This window comes from Priceomyces carsonii (genome assembly GCF_900007245.1).
Source record: "Priceomyces carsonii strain CBS4050 genome assembly, scaffold: Debaryomyces_carsonii_scaffold_6, whole genome shotgun sequence".
NCBI classification, from domain to species: Eukaryota; Fungi; Ascomycota; class Pichiomycetes; order Serinales; family Debaryomycetaceae; genus Priceomyces; species Priceomyces carsonii.
In genome coordinates this window covers 345,210-359,607 of record NW_026946679.1, presented here as the reverse complement: position 1 = coordinate 359,607, position 14,398 = coordinate 345,210, and the positions used below count along the sequence as shown (strand labels likewise).

The window sequence follows — 14,398 nt, the reverse complement described above, 5'->3', positions numbered from 1 at the left end:
AGAGCTATTGAAGAGTAATGACAGAAGAACACAAAAATGCCATTAACGCTAACATCCAGTCATTCAATGCTGATGTAGCAAACGAGTATGATTTCAGAGAGTCAACCCAATTGTTAAACTTGGTATTTGCAAAAATTCTTCTTGCATACGATGTGAGGAGAAAGGAACGTAAGACTGAAGAAGAAAGCGCACAAGTTATTGAAAAGGAACTAGGTAGTGAATCATCCTCATCAATTGAAAGCATTGTACCAAACCCCACTGTTTATTCCAAAGAGTATCCCAACACTGTTTTTAAACCAGGGATAAAGATGCTTGATTTTGCTTGTGGAACTGGATTGTTTGCCCAAAGATTAGCACCGTACTTTCAGTCTCAAGAGAAAAGTACTGAAATTGAAGGCATTGATATTAATCCCCACTTCTTGAAGAGGTTTGAAGAAAGGGCCAGTTCAAATACAGTTCCAAATGTATCATTGCATGCCTATTTGTATGATATTCTTGATCCTAACATATCGGAAAAGCTTTCCAAGCTTGAGAACAAGTATGATGTTATAACATGCACTATTTCGTACCATCATATCGACAATTACAAAGAGGTAACCAAGAAATTGGTTACTTTTTTGAAGCCAGGAGGATGGATTTTTATCGTTGATTTTTATAATGAAGACGTCGAAAAACCCACAAGTAATCCTCAGAGTGCAGTGCGTCATATGGGTGGCTTAAAGGTATCTACTATGAATGAAACATTAAGAAGTTATTGCGGATTAGAGAACGTATCCAGCGCAAGAGAGACAAGAGTTAGAATCTGGCAGCAAAAATCGTTTATAGAAAACCACTTGCCGAGAAGTACCATAGAAAAGCTTCAAGAAGGCCAGTTGAAGACCAAAAAAGGTAAGGTCGGAGAGGATTTATACCTTGTTGATGTTAGCTTAATTTTAGCGGTCGGTCAAAAGCCATAGTCTCGATGTATAATGTTCTTAGCAATCTCCGACCTTGATATCGTTATCAAAAGTCATGTGACTAAGATTGGACCAACAAAATTGAGGACTCATCTCCAAACCTGGCAACTACTTAAAAACATCCGTATATATCCAAGGGAATCCAGAACCCATATTAATAAAGTCGGCTGATTAGAATATACAGCTGTAATATTTACCTACTTTTTTTATTTTGAATAGATTATCGATAAAAAGCTATTCTTTTTTCTTTTTACTTCTGGATCTAGGGGTGCTGATATAAAATAAAAGATACTTAAATGGCTTCGAGACAGGCGCAGAAAAGGTTGAACAAAGAGTATAAGGCGCTCACGGCGAATCCTCCACCTTTGGTAATGGGTAAACCGAATGAAGAAAACATTCTTGAGTGGCATTATGTGATTACAGGACCTCCGAACACTCCATTTGAAGGTGGGCAATACCATGGAGTCTTGAGATTTCCAAAAGAATATCCTTTTAAGCCGCCATCAATCTCCATGCTGACACCAAATGGAAGATTTGCTTGTAATACAAGGTTATGCCTATCGATATCTGATTATCACCCAGATACTTGGAACCCTGCGTGGAGTGTTTCCACTATCTTAACGGGACTTTTGAGTTTCATGACAGGAGACGAGAGCACTACAGGATCTATAACTACTAGCGACAGCGTAAAGAAAAGACTTGCAAGAGATAGTAAAGAGTGGAACATTACAGAAAACCCCAGATTTAAGAGACAGTTTCCGGAGCTCACAGATCAAAATAAGATAGATGTACGCGAAGCAAAGCTCAAGAAAGAAGCAGAGATGGCTGCAACCCAAAGCCGTGAACCCGAAAAACCCATTAATCTCAAAGACCAAATGGAACTTTTAGACCCGGAAGATAGGGCACGACTTCTCGTTGATGACGAGGCTGAAGGTACAAGTTTCCTGTTGCAGAGATTCACATTGTTTGGGGTTGTTGTAGCAGCCTTCATAGCCGCATATTTCAGTTTTCTTAGACATGGTTGATTTTGACGTTTGTGGCGCTCCTATCCTTCGTCATCCACTAACTAGATTATTAATCACCTAGTAGTATGTAGATAGCTATCATATAACGTGAAAACGAACGTTTATAACAGAATAAACTGGCACATTCCACCTGTTCCACTAAAACCGTGAATAAAGCAATTTTTCTCCCACTTTAATATATCAGTGCTCACTTCATTCCTTATTGAAGCATTTTAGGGCCAAGGAGCCAAGTACAATATGCAGCCAAGTAACTAACTTACCAAGATTAAATACAAGTACTCCCTTAAACGATACTATGACTAGATATCTAATATAAGTAAGTATTCCTTCCAAAGAGTCACAACTTCTCAGATAAGCCTCACTTCTTCATATTTATTTTGATATTTGGCAATTCTTAGAGAGCGGAATTTTACTGCAAGATTTGATGGAACCTTCTATAGGCGAGTATTTCGTGTTTTTATTTTTTTTTCCTGTTTCTTTTTTTAAAGATTCTCGGAGCCATAGTGTTGACATACGATAATTTAACTTAACCGAAGCTAAGACTTCTTATATAAGTCGAAATCAATAGATTTGAGAGTGGCAATAAACTCTTTTTGGTGAAGGGATTCGTTAAATTTAATTTTTTTTTTTTTTGCTCTGGTGGAAGAAGAAATACATCTGATCTGATCAAACAACAATAAGAATTTAAAGCGGACGTGTTCTTTTGTTGAAGTTCCTACCACAGAATCGATATAGGGGGGATAGATAGTCTACACAACTGGGACACCACGTAGATTTTATGGAGACGTTGAATATGAGTAATCATCCGTATCGTCAGAAGGCAACGAACGCTCCATACCCGGTGGACAACAATTCATCTGGGAGTAGTTTCGAAGACAAGCCCTTAGAAGAAGCAGGAAATTTTAACAGCGACAGCAGTCCACGAGTTGACAAGTCAGGGCCATCGACCACGTATCATTCTCCACTAGAAGATTCAGGTCACTTTACAAATAACAATATTGCGGTGAATAACGTTTTAAGAAACGATAATCTTGGAGCACCATATCCACTTTTGCTGTCGGACATAAGATCCCCTAAGTTTATATCAAGAGATTCTGACCTTAGTTCGCCGACATTTAATTCGAGAGAACCAAATGTGGTTTCTCCTTCATCGAATCCTATGTCAGCTGCTTCGTCGGTCACAAATTTAAACCTTAGTCACCCAAGCGTTCAAGACGGAGTGAATAAGTCAGAGGGAAATTCCACAAATCCTAAGAATCCTACCTTAGCTAAGCTTGGTCATAACAGGTCTGTTTCATCGGCATCTTCTTTCTTCTACGAAAAATCAGATAACTCAAGTATAGTAGATTTTAATCAAAATTTAATTCAACAGTACTTGGGTTCAAATGCAACACATCTTTTACCAAGGATTAAAACCATCGAGCTTTATAGAAAAAATGCTAAAAAGTCAAGCGATCCAATGGTTTTATTCCAGTATGCACAGTATATGTTACAAACAGCATTATTATTGGACGCAAATGAGCCAATTGCAACGACTTCATCAACAACTAGTAACGCATCCTCATTGGATTCGCCAAAAAAGACAACGTCCGATAAAGAGAAAAGCCAATCGTCATTATCTTTGGCGACAGAGAAGTTTAAAAAATCACACTTGAAGTCGTTGTCTTCAAATTCTCTTGATGCTTCTACAGATAGCATTGAAGTTTCAGATAAAAGATTAAAACAGTCATTAATCAAAGAAGCTGTTCATTACTTAAGACGTTTATCGGACAAGGGATATATCGATGCTCAATATCTTTTGGCTGATGCTTATAGTTCCGGGGCTTTGGGAAAAGTTGACAATAGGGATGCTTTCGCTTTATTTCTAGCAGCAGCTAAGCACGGTCATGTTGAATCGGCATATAGGACATCATACTGTTATGAAGAAGGTCTCGGAACCGGAAGAGATGCTAGAAAGGCAGTAGAATTTTTAAAAATGGCTGCATCTAAAAATCACCCTGCCGCAATGTATAAGTTAGGAGTATACTCCTTTCACAGCAGAATGGGCTTAACGTCTAATATTACTACTAAGAAAATGGGTATAAAGTGGCTCACTAGAGCATCTAATGTTGCTAATGAGTTAACTGCGGCGGCACCATATGAATTAGGAAAAATATATTTCGATGGTTTCGAAGATATTGTCATTCCCGATAAGAAGTATTCACTTGAGTTGTATTCACAAGCGGCAGCTCTTGGTCATGTCCAAGCAGCGGCCCTCTTAGGGAAATTTTATGAAATTGGGGAAGTTGTGCCCCAAGACTCTAATCTTTCAATTCACTACTACACTCAGGCCGCTCTTGGAGGGGACCCTGATTCAATGTTGGCAATGTGTGCATGGTATCTCGTTGGCAACGACCCATTCTTGCCAAAAGATGATAACGAAGCATTTGAATGGGCAAGGAGAGCTGCTGCCTGTGGGCTACCAAAGGCTCAATATGCGTTGGCAAACTTCTACGACAAAGGAATCGGTTGTTCCAAAGATACTAATGAAGCTCAAGTTTGGTACAAAAAGGCAGCAGAAAATGGTGATGAGAGATCTCTATCAAGAATCAATGATAAAGAATTAGTTTCAGGGTTGCAAAAGAAGCTCAAAAAGAAATCCTTTGGCAATTTTTCTTCACAATCGCTGCCACAACTGTCCAAAACAAAAGCTTCATCCCAAGAGAAAGAGTGTGTAATAATGTGATATGCAGTACCATCTATAGTTCTTCCTCGTGTATTATCGTAGTACCTTTTTCGTGGTATACAACACTATTGTTTGTATCCATACAGGTTCTTGTTTAATATACACAATCGTGCATGATGAGAAATACTGATACTGTAGCCGATTTCATATTGCTTCTTCCGAATGACTGTTCCAATAAGCCTTGTTTCAGCTTGTGCGAGCCTCACGAATCGATGCGCGTAAATAATTGCATCAGCATAAGATCAAAGACGACCAGAACAACAGAAGTAGATATAAGCTCACATCCACCAGTAACTATAGAGTCACTAGTAGCTTATGGTGATCCATTTGATCACTTGTCACTAATTTACGTTGTTTTGTCTTCGGCCGAAGATCCTGTTCAAGAAGGTTTGGCTCTCAAAAAGGTAATTGCTTTGAAATCTCATCTTGATTTTGTCGAAATGCAGGAACCCTAATGGACAGGTGGACCTGGGGATTCGACGCAATTGGGGCTGATATATAAGTAGAACAATCTGTATTATAGACAAATTAATCCCAATTGACAAGAATTACTTCAGAATGTCAGCAAACGATTTTTATTCATCAGGAGATCAAAACAGATACCAAGGATCTGAGCAGCAACAGCAACAGCAGCAACAGCAGCAATACCAGCAACAGCAGCCTCAGCAGCAACAACAAGAAGGCGAGGCTGGTGAAAGAGGTCTTCTTTCTTCAGTTATCGGAGGAGCTGCTGGAGCCTACGGAGGTGATCGTATGTCTGGGGGTCATTCAACCTTAGGTAAAATTGGAGGTGCTCTTGCAGGAGCAGTTGCAGGAAACAAAATAGGAAACTATGTTGAAGGACACAATCAGGGTGGAAATCACAATGGTGGAGGTAGTGGTGGCCTCATGGGCAATCTCTTAGGTAACAACAACAATAACAGAAGAGATGACTATGGAAATGAAGGTAGACATAGTGGTGGGGGTGGTGGTTTCCTTGGAAACCTTATGGGAAATGACGATAGGAGAGACAATTACGGTGGACAAGGTGGCGGAGGCTACGGTGGCGGACGCCATGAAGGCCACGGCGGTGGTAGAAATGATTACGGTGGTGGTAGAAATGATTTTGGAGGAGGAAGAAATGATTTTGGAGGAAGAAACGAAGGCTTTGGTGGAGGTGGCTTCGGAGGAGGTAGAGACAACTTCGGAGGAGGAAGAGATAACTTCGGAGGAGGTAGAAATGAAGGCTGGGGTAATGGAGGAGGCAATGGTGGTTATGGCGGAAACAATGGAGGTGGCCGTTGGTAATTCAATCCTCACTTACTAAATGAAACTTACTGCAAATTATTTTATCATGATATACTTGCTTTTTAATGAAATGAATATACAAGTGTAAATGCAGAAGATGTAGTTATACAGATTTAACAATTAGGCTACTCAACTTTATCGGATCCATTACTCTCTATGTCTCTATCATTATTGTTCAGAACACTGAATTTCGATATGACTCTTGAAGGAGCACCTAAAGTGTTGAATCGCATTTTGGAAGGAGAAGGACTCGGCATATATGGAGGCGCCGAATTGTCATCTAAAGTCGAAGGGGATGAGGTTGAGTCTTCGTTGATTATTTTTGTGCTAGCCTGTTTGTTGAGTAAAGGCAATTTAGATAGCGACTCATGATTCTGATCTCCAAGGTTAACTGATAATCTCCTATTCATAAATGGTTGCCTGTGCTTAATCCTACCAGTCTGGATGCTGTCACTATTTGATTTACCCAAATTTCTAGAAGCATCTTTTACAGGGGGAGAGTTAAGTGATGGGTCAAACTTTAAGTCTAAGTCGTCCTGAAAAACTGCTTTAGTAAGAATGCTGTTTGTAAACGGAGAATCGTCTTCTTGATCGCTTTTTAATAAGGTGTTATTATTCGAAGTGTTGTCATCCATACTGTAATCACTTTCTCCAATTGTAGAATCATTATTGGGAACATCCCATCGAACTTTCTTAGATTGTTTAAGTTTAAAGGGCGAAAGTTTAGGAGCGATAGGCTTTTTAGTGATAGTTTTCTTAAAGTTACGAGGTGGTGATGATCTCAATGGAGATAAGGGACCTCTCTTAGAATCTCTAGCCTTTTGCAATGCAGATGCAGAGTTACCATTGCTGTTACTTGGAATACCATTATGACTATGATTAACACCCCGGAGCTCTTGCTCTAATTTTCTTTGCATGAAGGAAGTAGTATGCTTTTCGATTGCGGCATCATATTCCCCATTAACGATAAGTTCAAGCGATTTCGTTAGTTTATTTATTAACGGTTTCACGTTGTATTTTTCATCTATGTTCTCTTTATCTTTCATTAGAAAGTCACTCAAAAGATCAGCAGAATGTTTTGCCAAATAGCTAAATTCATTAAGCTCACTTACAAGATAGTCAAAAAGTACAGAAGAATTAAAAAGAACTTCTCTTTCCAATGATTGAACAAGCGTAGATACCAACTTTTCAAACACTAAAGTGTGAAATTCTGACCAGCCATCATATTCTTTTAATTTCTTCAAAGTTTGCTGCGAGGATTCATTGAGAATAAAATCAATTTCACTTGGGCTAGAATATTGCTCCTCCAAGTCCTTAATTTGAGAATTAGCCTTTGAAACAATTTGCTCAAGTAGATTCATCATATCCTCTGCTCCGAGAATATTTCTTTTATCTTGTAACCCTTTATAGAGACCACTTAGTAATGTTTCAGACTCAATCTTTTGCATGAGTAATAATTTCCGCTTTGCTAACATAAAAAATTTTCTCCATTTATCCTGGTTTTGCTTTGCCAATGAAGCCTTTATAGATTCAATATTATCTAAAATCAAATTTAGATTTTTTGACTCCACTATCTTTTGTTTATTCAAGGTCAGTTCAATTACTCTCAGCTCTCGTTCTCTTAATTCAGCAATTTCTTGCCTTTGTTCTGTTATCATCTTTAAGTAAGAGCCAACATGACGGTCCAAGTTATGCTGATTTTTAATGAGTTTTGTTTTGATTTCTTTGGCTCTGTCAGCATATTTCAATGTGTTGAGGGTTTCATCGTAATGCTGCGACAGGGCAGAAATACAAACAATCATAACTGTTTTGCAATTCCCTCCCAATGAAAATTTGAGCAACCTTGTTAATTTAGAGTCCCTATAGGGTATATGATTCCTTCTTCTGGGATCACATAATGCATTTATACAATTTCCTAGCGCAAGTAATGATTTGTTGATATTAGCACCTTCGTTGAGCCTTGCTCCCCTATTTTTCGTTGCAGCAGCACGCTCACTTCCAGCTAAATCTATGATTGATAAAGTTGCAAATGTAGTTGTTTCAGTAACATCAGCAGTTCTGTTCTTTTGAGTGACATTTATTTGCAATACTGCATGAGATCTAGATGAAGTTGCATTCGCTTCGGTGGGTGAGCAGGTTCTATTCTGGTTTCCTTGAAGTATCAATTCCATGACCTCTTCAACCGATTGTGGGCTCCGAGACAGAAGATTAGAAACTGATATATGATTCTTGGAGTCTTCTCTGAGCACAAGCTTCTTGAACTCTGTCTCTGGTTTTAATAAATCACGTATGGTCTCATTGTATATTTCCAAAAAAGATAAACTAACGTCAATAGATTTAGTATCTCTCAATTCTTCAATACGCTCGTAAAGCTCTTTCATCGTTAAAAATATAACACCAGGACTAGCAGGTGTCCCCAGAATTGTATGAGTCTTTCCACAACCCGTAGCACCGTAAGCAAAGACAGTAGCATTGAATCCTTCGAGAACACAATCTAACAAGGGCCTTGTAGTATCACGATATACATCTTCTTGAGATGCTTGAACATCGAAAAGCTTGTCAAATACAAAACGATGTTCCCTTATCCTAGCGGTTGGTTTGGTGTTGGGAAATGCATTCCTTTGCATCTTTGTAAGCGGATTGGTTTCCAGTGGATCAAATATAAGCATCTTATCATCAACAACGTCAATAATCTTTCGTATACCCTTGGGCATCATGATGGATTTCTTATAATGCGTATTTGACGTTGTATTTACACTGAAAGATCCGCCTCCTAAGAACAATGCATCTTCTTCGTTGACTATCAATTTGCTCTCTTCTTCTGTTGTGAAAGGTCTCACCCTAACGGCCACTGTGATAGACGACTTCTTGCTCTCACCATTCTTTGAGCCCACTTTGTCTGTATTCACTCGACCTATGTTCGCTTCATTCGCAATAGTCCTTTCCATAGGTGTACTTGTGGTCATGGTAGACATCATCTCAGTCTCTAATGCGAATATTTGCCCGCCAGAATGGCTTTCCATGCCCGCTTTTTGGCCAAAGAGTCTTTCAAATACAAATTAAATACACTCTTGTGGCCAGTATATCACTATCCGCTTACTATTTTGGCAATTACCTCTAGGCGTCTATTATCTTACTACAGATCGACTTTTTATCTTAAATATAAACAAAAGCAAGAGCGCGATAAACACCAAAAAGACCGTTTATTATATACAGACCAACTTTACTTGGGTGTTTTCTTCTCAAAAACGTTATAGTAGGCTGCTATAAAGAAGTGGAATCGTATAGATAATAATATAGACATCTTAACTTGAGTGAATATGCCTAGTCTACAAGAAGGAGCATCTACAACATCATCTTCAATCAGCTTGATTAAGACCATAATTGGAGCTGGTATGTTGTCAATGCCTTTGGCGTATTCTACTGATGGAATAATATTTGGTACATTTATAATACTATTGGCGGCCGCAACATCAGGATTTGGGTTGTTTTTACAGGCTTATACTGCTGCTTATGTCCCCAAGGGAAATGCGTCCTTTTTCAACTTATGTTGCATTACTTACCCACTTTTATCAGTTTTGTTCGATATCGCTATTGCTATACAGTGCTTTGGATGTGCTATTTCATATCTAGTGCTCGTTGGTGACATAATGACCAAAATAGTGAAGGATGTACCATTTATACCGGAATCTAGTTACAAAATTTTCTGGACACTCTCATCAGCTGTGTTATGTGTTCCACTTTCGTTCATGAAGAATTTAGACTCCCTCAGATACACTTCGATACTTGGATTGATTGCGATTGGATATGTTCTGATGCTCACCGTAGGTCATTTCATTGCTGGAGATATACAAAGGGACGATAAAAGTAAATTGGCATTGTTTCCTCCAAATGCAACAGGTGTTTTCAGCACAATTTCCATTATTGTTCTAGCATTTACAGGACATCAGAACATGTTCTCAATTATAAATGAGGCTAAGGACAAGACGTTGATAAGTTTGACAAAGCTTATAGTACTTGCAATTGCAGTTTCCTCAGGCTTGTTCATTATCGTAGGACTATCAGGTTATTTGACTTTCGGTGATCATGTCAACGCCAATATCGTCTTGCTGTATCCCAATTCATTCACAGCAACTTTAGGTAGATTGGCAATCATTTTTATGGTGATATTTTCGTTTCCTTTGATGCTTCATCCTGCCAGAATATCTGTGAATAATATTGTTTTTTGGTGCAGAACACAGCTTCAAAGAAAGCTTTATCAAGAGCCAGAGAGAGCACCATTAACCCAGGAAAGCGATATAGAGCAAAATAACGAACACCATCAGAAAGTGGCATATGTAATCCCGCTCTCTGAACGGTCCTTCAATGTTATTACTATATCTTTATTGTTCTTAGGATACTTTTTAGCAATCACGGTCAAGTCATTTGCTTTCATATTAGCGATTGTGGGTGCGACTGGGTCCACATCTATTTCGTTCACCTTACCAGGTCTTTTTGGATACAAATTAATTGGATCTGAGCTGACGGAATTATCAACATTAGAAAGTACATTTAAATATCTCTCTTTGTTTTTGGTTATATGGGGACTTGTGGTTATGATGACTTGTCTCTACGCTTCGCTATTTTTATCTTGAATCTTACAGCTACTATAACGTATACCAGTATATTTTTATATTGAGATCGAAGGAAGAAGCAATTCACTCTGAAATGGTTTTTGAAAGTGAAAGTCGCTCATATCACCACATTTAGCCAATACTATACAATGCCATAAAATATGTTTTCACATGCAATTTGCATTTGTTACTTTCTTATCTATTTATCATCTTTCGAATCTTCTATGTCTGTATCATCATCATCGCTTCTAACATCTTCTGCTCCCTTACCCGTGACAACTTTATATGCGACTTTTAAGATTAAATACATCCACACCAATGTTATAACCTGTAACCCTCCCAATAAGAACAAGAAGGAATTAATTATAGCTTGGGTCCAACATCTCTTTTGGACCTTACCAGGAACGCATTTCATATCTCCCATAAGAATTTCCGATTTACTCCAAGTATGATATAATAAGTAATTGTAAAGACCATGTCTTAATACGATCCATGATACTAAAAATAAGACAAACATCGAGTCGCACAATCTCCTGTAATTTGCATAGTTCAACATCTTTGCTGCAGCCAAAAAGATGTCGACAGAATCCATGATCATCAAAATAAGATGACCAATACGATTGTAATAATAATAATACGAACCCACAATTAATAAACAAGTAATTATGTGGTGGCTGAACATCTGATAATGATCTTTACGCTTATTTTCAACATTCAACACAAAAATTTGTTGAATCCAGAATGCCATTGAAATAAGGTAGTACATTTTGAATAAAGCGCTCATTTCAAAATGAGGCCAACCAATGTAGATTCGATCAAAATTGAGAAAATAGTCAGATTTGCAGTATAAGTAAACTCCAAAGATAAACGAGAATGTATAATAAACAAAAGACCAACTTTGCTCGGCGAATCTGACTTTAGCCTTTCTAGATCTTATATTACACGCATGCATCGCAAACGGCCCAAAAATAGATTGCATTAGAAAAGATCTCAAAAACGTAAGCATGATGACCCAGTATAACACATAATACGCGTCATGAATCCCAATATCATATAAGGGGTTTCCATTAAAATCAGTCCCAATTTTATATTGTAAATGGATAAACTTAGACGTGTAAGGTAGCACCATAGGTATAAAATTATGAACCAAATAGAGCCCTAACAAGAGCGATCTCGATATGAAGATTTGATTCCGTTCCACTCGTGCCAAAAATGACTGCTGATATTTACTATCACTATCTGACAGCGACCGTTGGGCATTTGATTTAGCTGTGGTATTTTCGGACTCTACTGACATGTTTTAAAGCGAACGTTTCTTTTAACCTATCAAATCCAAATAACTACTAATTCACTGCGAACGATCCCTCTAAGAACCCAAATACCTCAATATTTTGCTGAGTTTTGTTAATTCATCGAAGTATCTTCTTTAATGACAGATTGTTTTTTTTGTAATTTTTTTTTTTCACCTATAGAAAGGATACCACGTGAAAATCAACAAAATATTGGGGGAGCACTATCAAGCTGGTGACGAGCACAATAGAAATCAGATTTCCGTAAAAGAAGTATACCATGTGACGAAATCAACGGTAGAATAAACAGATAATCCTGAGTTACAGCCTATTTAATAACATGTTTTGTAAAGCCTTTTTCACAGAGTTTTCATTGTAGCGACTCCAGGCAACATATAGAGATACAAGATCTTGAACAGCTTCTACCACCTCATCTAAATTAACATGGGAATGATCGAGAAAATTCATGAAGTTTGTGACTTTAGTTGCATTATCATTGAGCTTTTGATCGACCGTTCCCAAAGAATTCGACTGTTTGTCATTGAAAAGGCCATTATTTGCAGTGGGATTTGCTTCCAACGCCATAAGATCATCCATATGCATTGTCGTTGACGAGTGTCTTCGAGACATACTGTCAGAACCATTATCGTCGATGGACAATATATCGGAGACCAATGCGCCATTCTCCTTGCTGCTAATAGAAGCGAGACTCTTTTTTAGCACGATAGTAATATAAATTGCAGCGACGGCAATTATATGAGGAGGGAATATAAGATGGAGATCAGTGATGTAGCTATCATTTATGAAAGACCACGAATTTTGAAGCTCATCTTCTGATAACGTAAACCCGTAAGTAGATTGATTATCAAGTAAAAAATCCCTGATTTGTAGTAACGATCTGTAAGGATGGTGCAATATTAGAAACAGGTCCATCTCTTCGATAAGATAGAATTCAAACTCTGCTAACTTTGTCACGTCATGTGGGATATACTCCGGCCATAGATTTCTTGCTTCTGACACTATGAGTCGTATATGTTGAGGGCACTCTTCGATTTTACATGCAATGTAAAGACAGGAAGCAACTAGCAAGTAGATGTTTATCTCTTTCAACAGGACTCGAGTTAAAAATCTACTCATATATATCTCTGCCGAAGCTAATGCGATTTGTCTGATATTCAACCTTCGTCCAAATTTGACAAGTACTACTTTCTGTTAGTAAAACATACTTCAAGTATGATAGTGTTTTTTAGGTCACTTACGATTATGGAGATATATTCTCATGCTGTAGTCATAAACTATATTTGGGTAGTCTTTAATGAGTCCATTTTGAATCATTTTCTTCTCAAGTAACAGGACTCGCCTTCTTGCTTCAAGCAACGAAACTTTACTGAATTGCCATTTCGTTCTCTGAGATGAGTTCCAAAAATCCGCTGACATATTGATTCGATTCTCTAGGAGTAATGTTTAAAGTTTTCTTTGTTTTTGGTCTCTTATAAGTTTAATAGTCATAAAGAGATGATCATTGATATGTCAAGTTCTCGAAATTATGCAGCGCAATAGATAGGAGAATAAATGAGAGCCAATAATTACATAGATATGCCAAGTATCAGGAATTGATGAAAATCTATTGATATTAGCTAATAAAAGAGACTTGTAGATTTATAGCTAGAAGAATGTATTATATATAAGTAGGTATTATCATTGAAATACGATATGGTTTAGTTGAAATGGCTCGCGATGGGATCCTGATCAACCAACATGGCTGATTAGAAGATTGGTCTCAGAGGGCAATTATACAGGGAGATTAGAGGAAATGAGGTAGAAAGAGCTCTTGGGTCTATTCATAGAGTTTAAGTTTAAAGTGGAGAGCTCCTCTTTCGACATTGTAATAGAAGGTGCAAATAAAAAGCGAGCAAGAAGACAAATCGTTTCACATCTCACCACACTCACTGATAACCACAGGGACCACCGGCTCATCCTGACTATTAACACGGCATTTTTCTATCTGATCCACTATATCGAAACCCTCGATTACTTTCCCAAAAACCACATGTTTTCCATCCAAGTGCCTACTCTCTCTGCAACAGATAAAAAACTGGCATCCATTAGTATTGGGACCCGAATTAGCCATTGAGACAGAATAACGAGTATCTGCGTTTTGTTAGTCTAACTCTTAATCTTAATTGAATTCTTTTCATACTCACGGTCATAAATGAAGCCTTCGTCAGCAAAACTATCGCTACCGAATATTGTCTTCGAGCCTGTGCCATTGCCTCTTACAAAGTCACCTCCTTGGATCATAAAACGTTTAATGATACGGTGAAACTTGCTGTTCTTGTAACCTATTGGTCTTCCATCTTCTTTGTATTCTCCGACGCAAAACTGCCTGAAGTTTTCAGCAGTTCTAATCTGTTAGTATTGGTAGCCTTAATCGATGGAGGAATATTCTATTACATACTTTGGCAATTGATCAGCAAAAAGCTCGATCTTTATTCGCCCTGCA

General features: G+C 38.0%; 9 protein-coding genes across 9 annotated transcripts; 6 read left to right on the top strand and 3 right to left on the bottom strand.

Annotated features, from left to right (window-relative positions):
* Window positions 1-17: 17 nt before the first annotated feature.
* PRCAT00005232001 (class I SAM-dependent methyltransferase) lies at window positions 18-956 on the top strand (the record flags this gene model as incomplete). The annotated part of the gene is made up of 1 exon (XM_062955289.1): window positions 18-956. One exon carries the CDS (start codon window positions 18-20, stop codon window positions 954-956), a length of 939 nt encoding a protein of 312 aa, XP_062811906.1.
* Window positions 957-1,252: 296 nt separating this feature from the next.
* PRCAT00005231001 (E2 ubiquitin-conjugating protein) lies at window positions 1,253-1,981 on the top strand (the record flags this gene model as incomplete). Its single annotated transcript, XM_062955287.1, has 1 exon — window positions 1,253-1,981. The coding sequence occupies one exon, from the start codon at window positions 1,253-1,255 to the stop codon at window positions 1,979-1,981; it is 729 nt and encodes a 242-aa protein (XP_062811905.1).
* Window positions 1,982-2,774: 793 nt separating this feature from the next.
* On the top strand, window positions 2,775-4,706 carry CHS4 (Chs4p; the record flags this gene model as incomplete). Its single annotated transcript, XM_062955286.1, has 1 exon — window positions 2,775-4,706. One exon carries the CDS (start codon window positions 2,775-2,777, stop codon window positions 4,704-4,706), a length of 1,932 nt encoding a protein of 643 aa, XP_062811904.1.
* A 113-nt stretch (window positions 4,707-4,819) lies between these two features.
* Window positions 4,820-5,161, top strand: PRCAT00005229001 (uncharacterized protein; the record flags this gene model as incomplete). The annotated part of the gene is made up of 1 exon (XM_062955285.1): window positions 4,820-5,161. One exon carries the CDS (start codon window positions 4,820-4,822, stop codon window positions 5,159-5,161), a length of 342 nt encoding a protein of 113 aa, XP_062811903.1.
* Window positions 5,162-5,264: 103 nt separating this feature from the next.
* On the top strand, window positions 5,265-5,993 carry RCT1 (Rct1p; the record flags this gene model as incomplete). The annotated part of the gene is made up of 1 exon (XM_062955284.1): window positions 5,265-5,993. The coding sequence occupies one exon, from the start codon at window positions 5,265-5,267 to the stop codon at window positions 5,991-5,993; it is 729 nt and encodes a 242-aa protein (XP_062811902.1).
* Window positions 5,994-6,118: 125 nt separating this feature from the next.
* Window positions 6,119-9,016, bottom strand: KIP3 (tubulin-dependent ATPase; the record flags this gene model as incomplete). The annotated part of the gene is made up of 1 exon (XM_062955283.1): window positions 6,119-9,016. One exon carries the CDS (start codon window positions 9,014-9,016, stop codon window positions 6,119-6,121), a length of 2,898 nt encoding a protein of 965 aa, XP_062811901.1.
* A 297-nt stretch (window positions 9,017-9,313) lies between these two features.
* AVT7 (Avt7p) lies at window positions 9,314-10,627 on the top strand (the record flags this gene model as incomplete). Its single annotated transcript, XM_062955282.1, has 1 exon — window positions 9,314-10,627. One exon carries the CDS (start codon window positions 9,314-9,316, stop codon window positions 10,625-10,627), a length of 1,314 nt encoding a protein of 437 aa, XP_062811900.1.
* A 178-nt stretch (window positions 10,628-10,805) lies between these two features.
* On the bottom strand, window positions 10,806-11,903 carry LAC1 (Lac1p; the record flags this gene model as incomplete). The annotated part of the gene is made up of 1 exon (XM_062955281.1): window positions 10,806-11,903. The coding sequence occupies one exon, from the start codon at window positions 11,901-11,903 to the stop codon at window positions 10,806-10,808; it is 1,098 nt and encodes a 365-aa protein (XP_062811899.1).
* Window positions 11,904-12,216: 313 nt separating this feature from the next.
* On the bottom strand, window positions 12,217-13,332 carry SSN8 (cyclin-dependent protein serine/threonine kinase regulator; the record flags this gene model as incomplete). The annotated part of the gene is made up of 2 exons (XM_062955280.1): window positions 12,217-13,097; window positions 13,155-13,332. 2 exons carry the CDS (start codon window positions 13,330-13,332, stop codon window positions 12,217-12,219), a joined length of 1,059 nt encoding a protein of 352 aa, XP_062811898.1.
* Window positions 13,333-14,398: the final 1,066 nt, after the last annotated feature.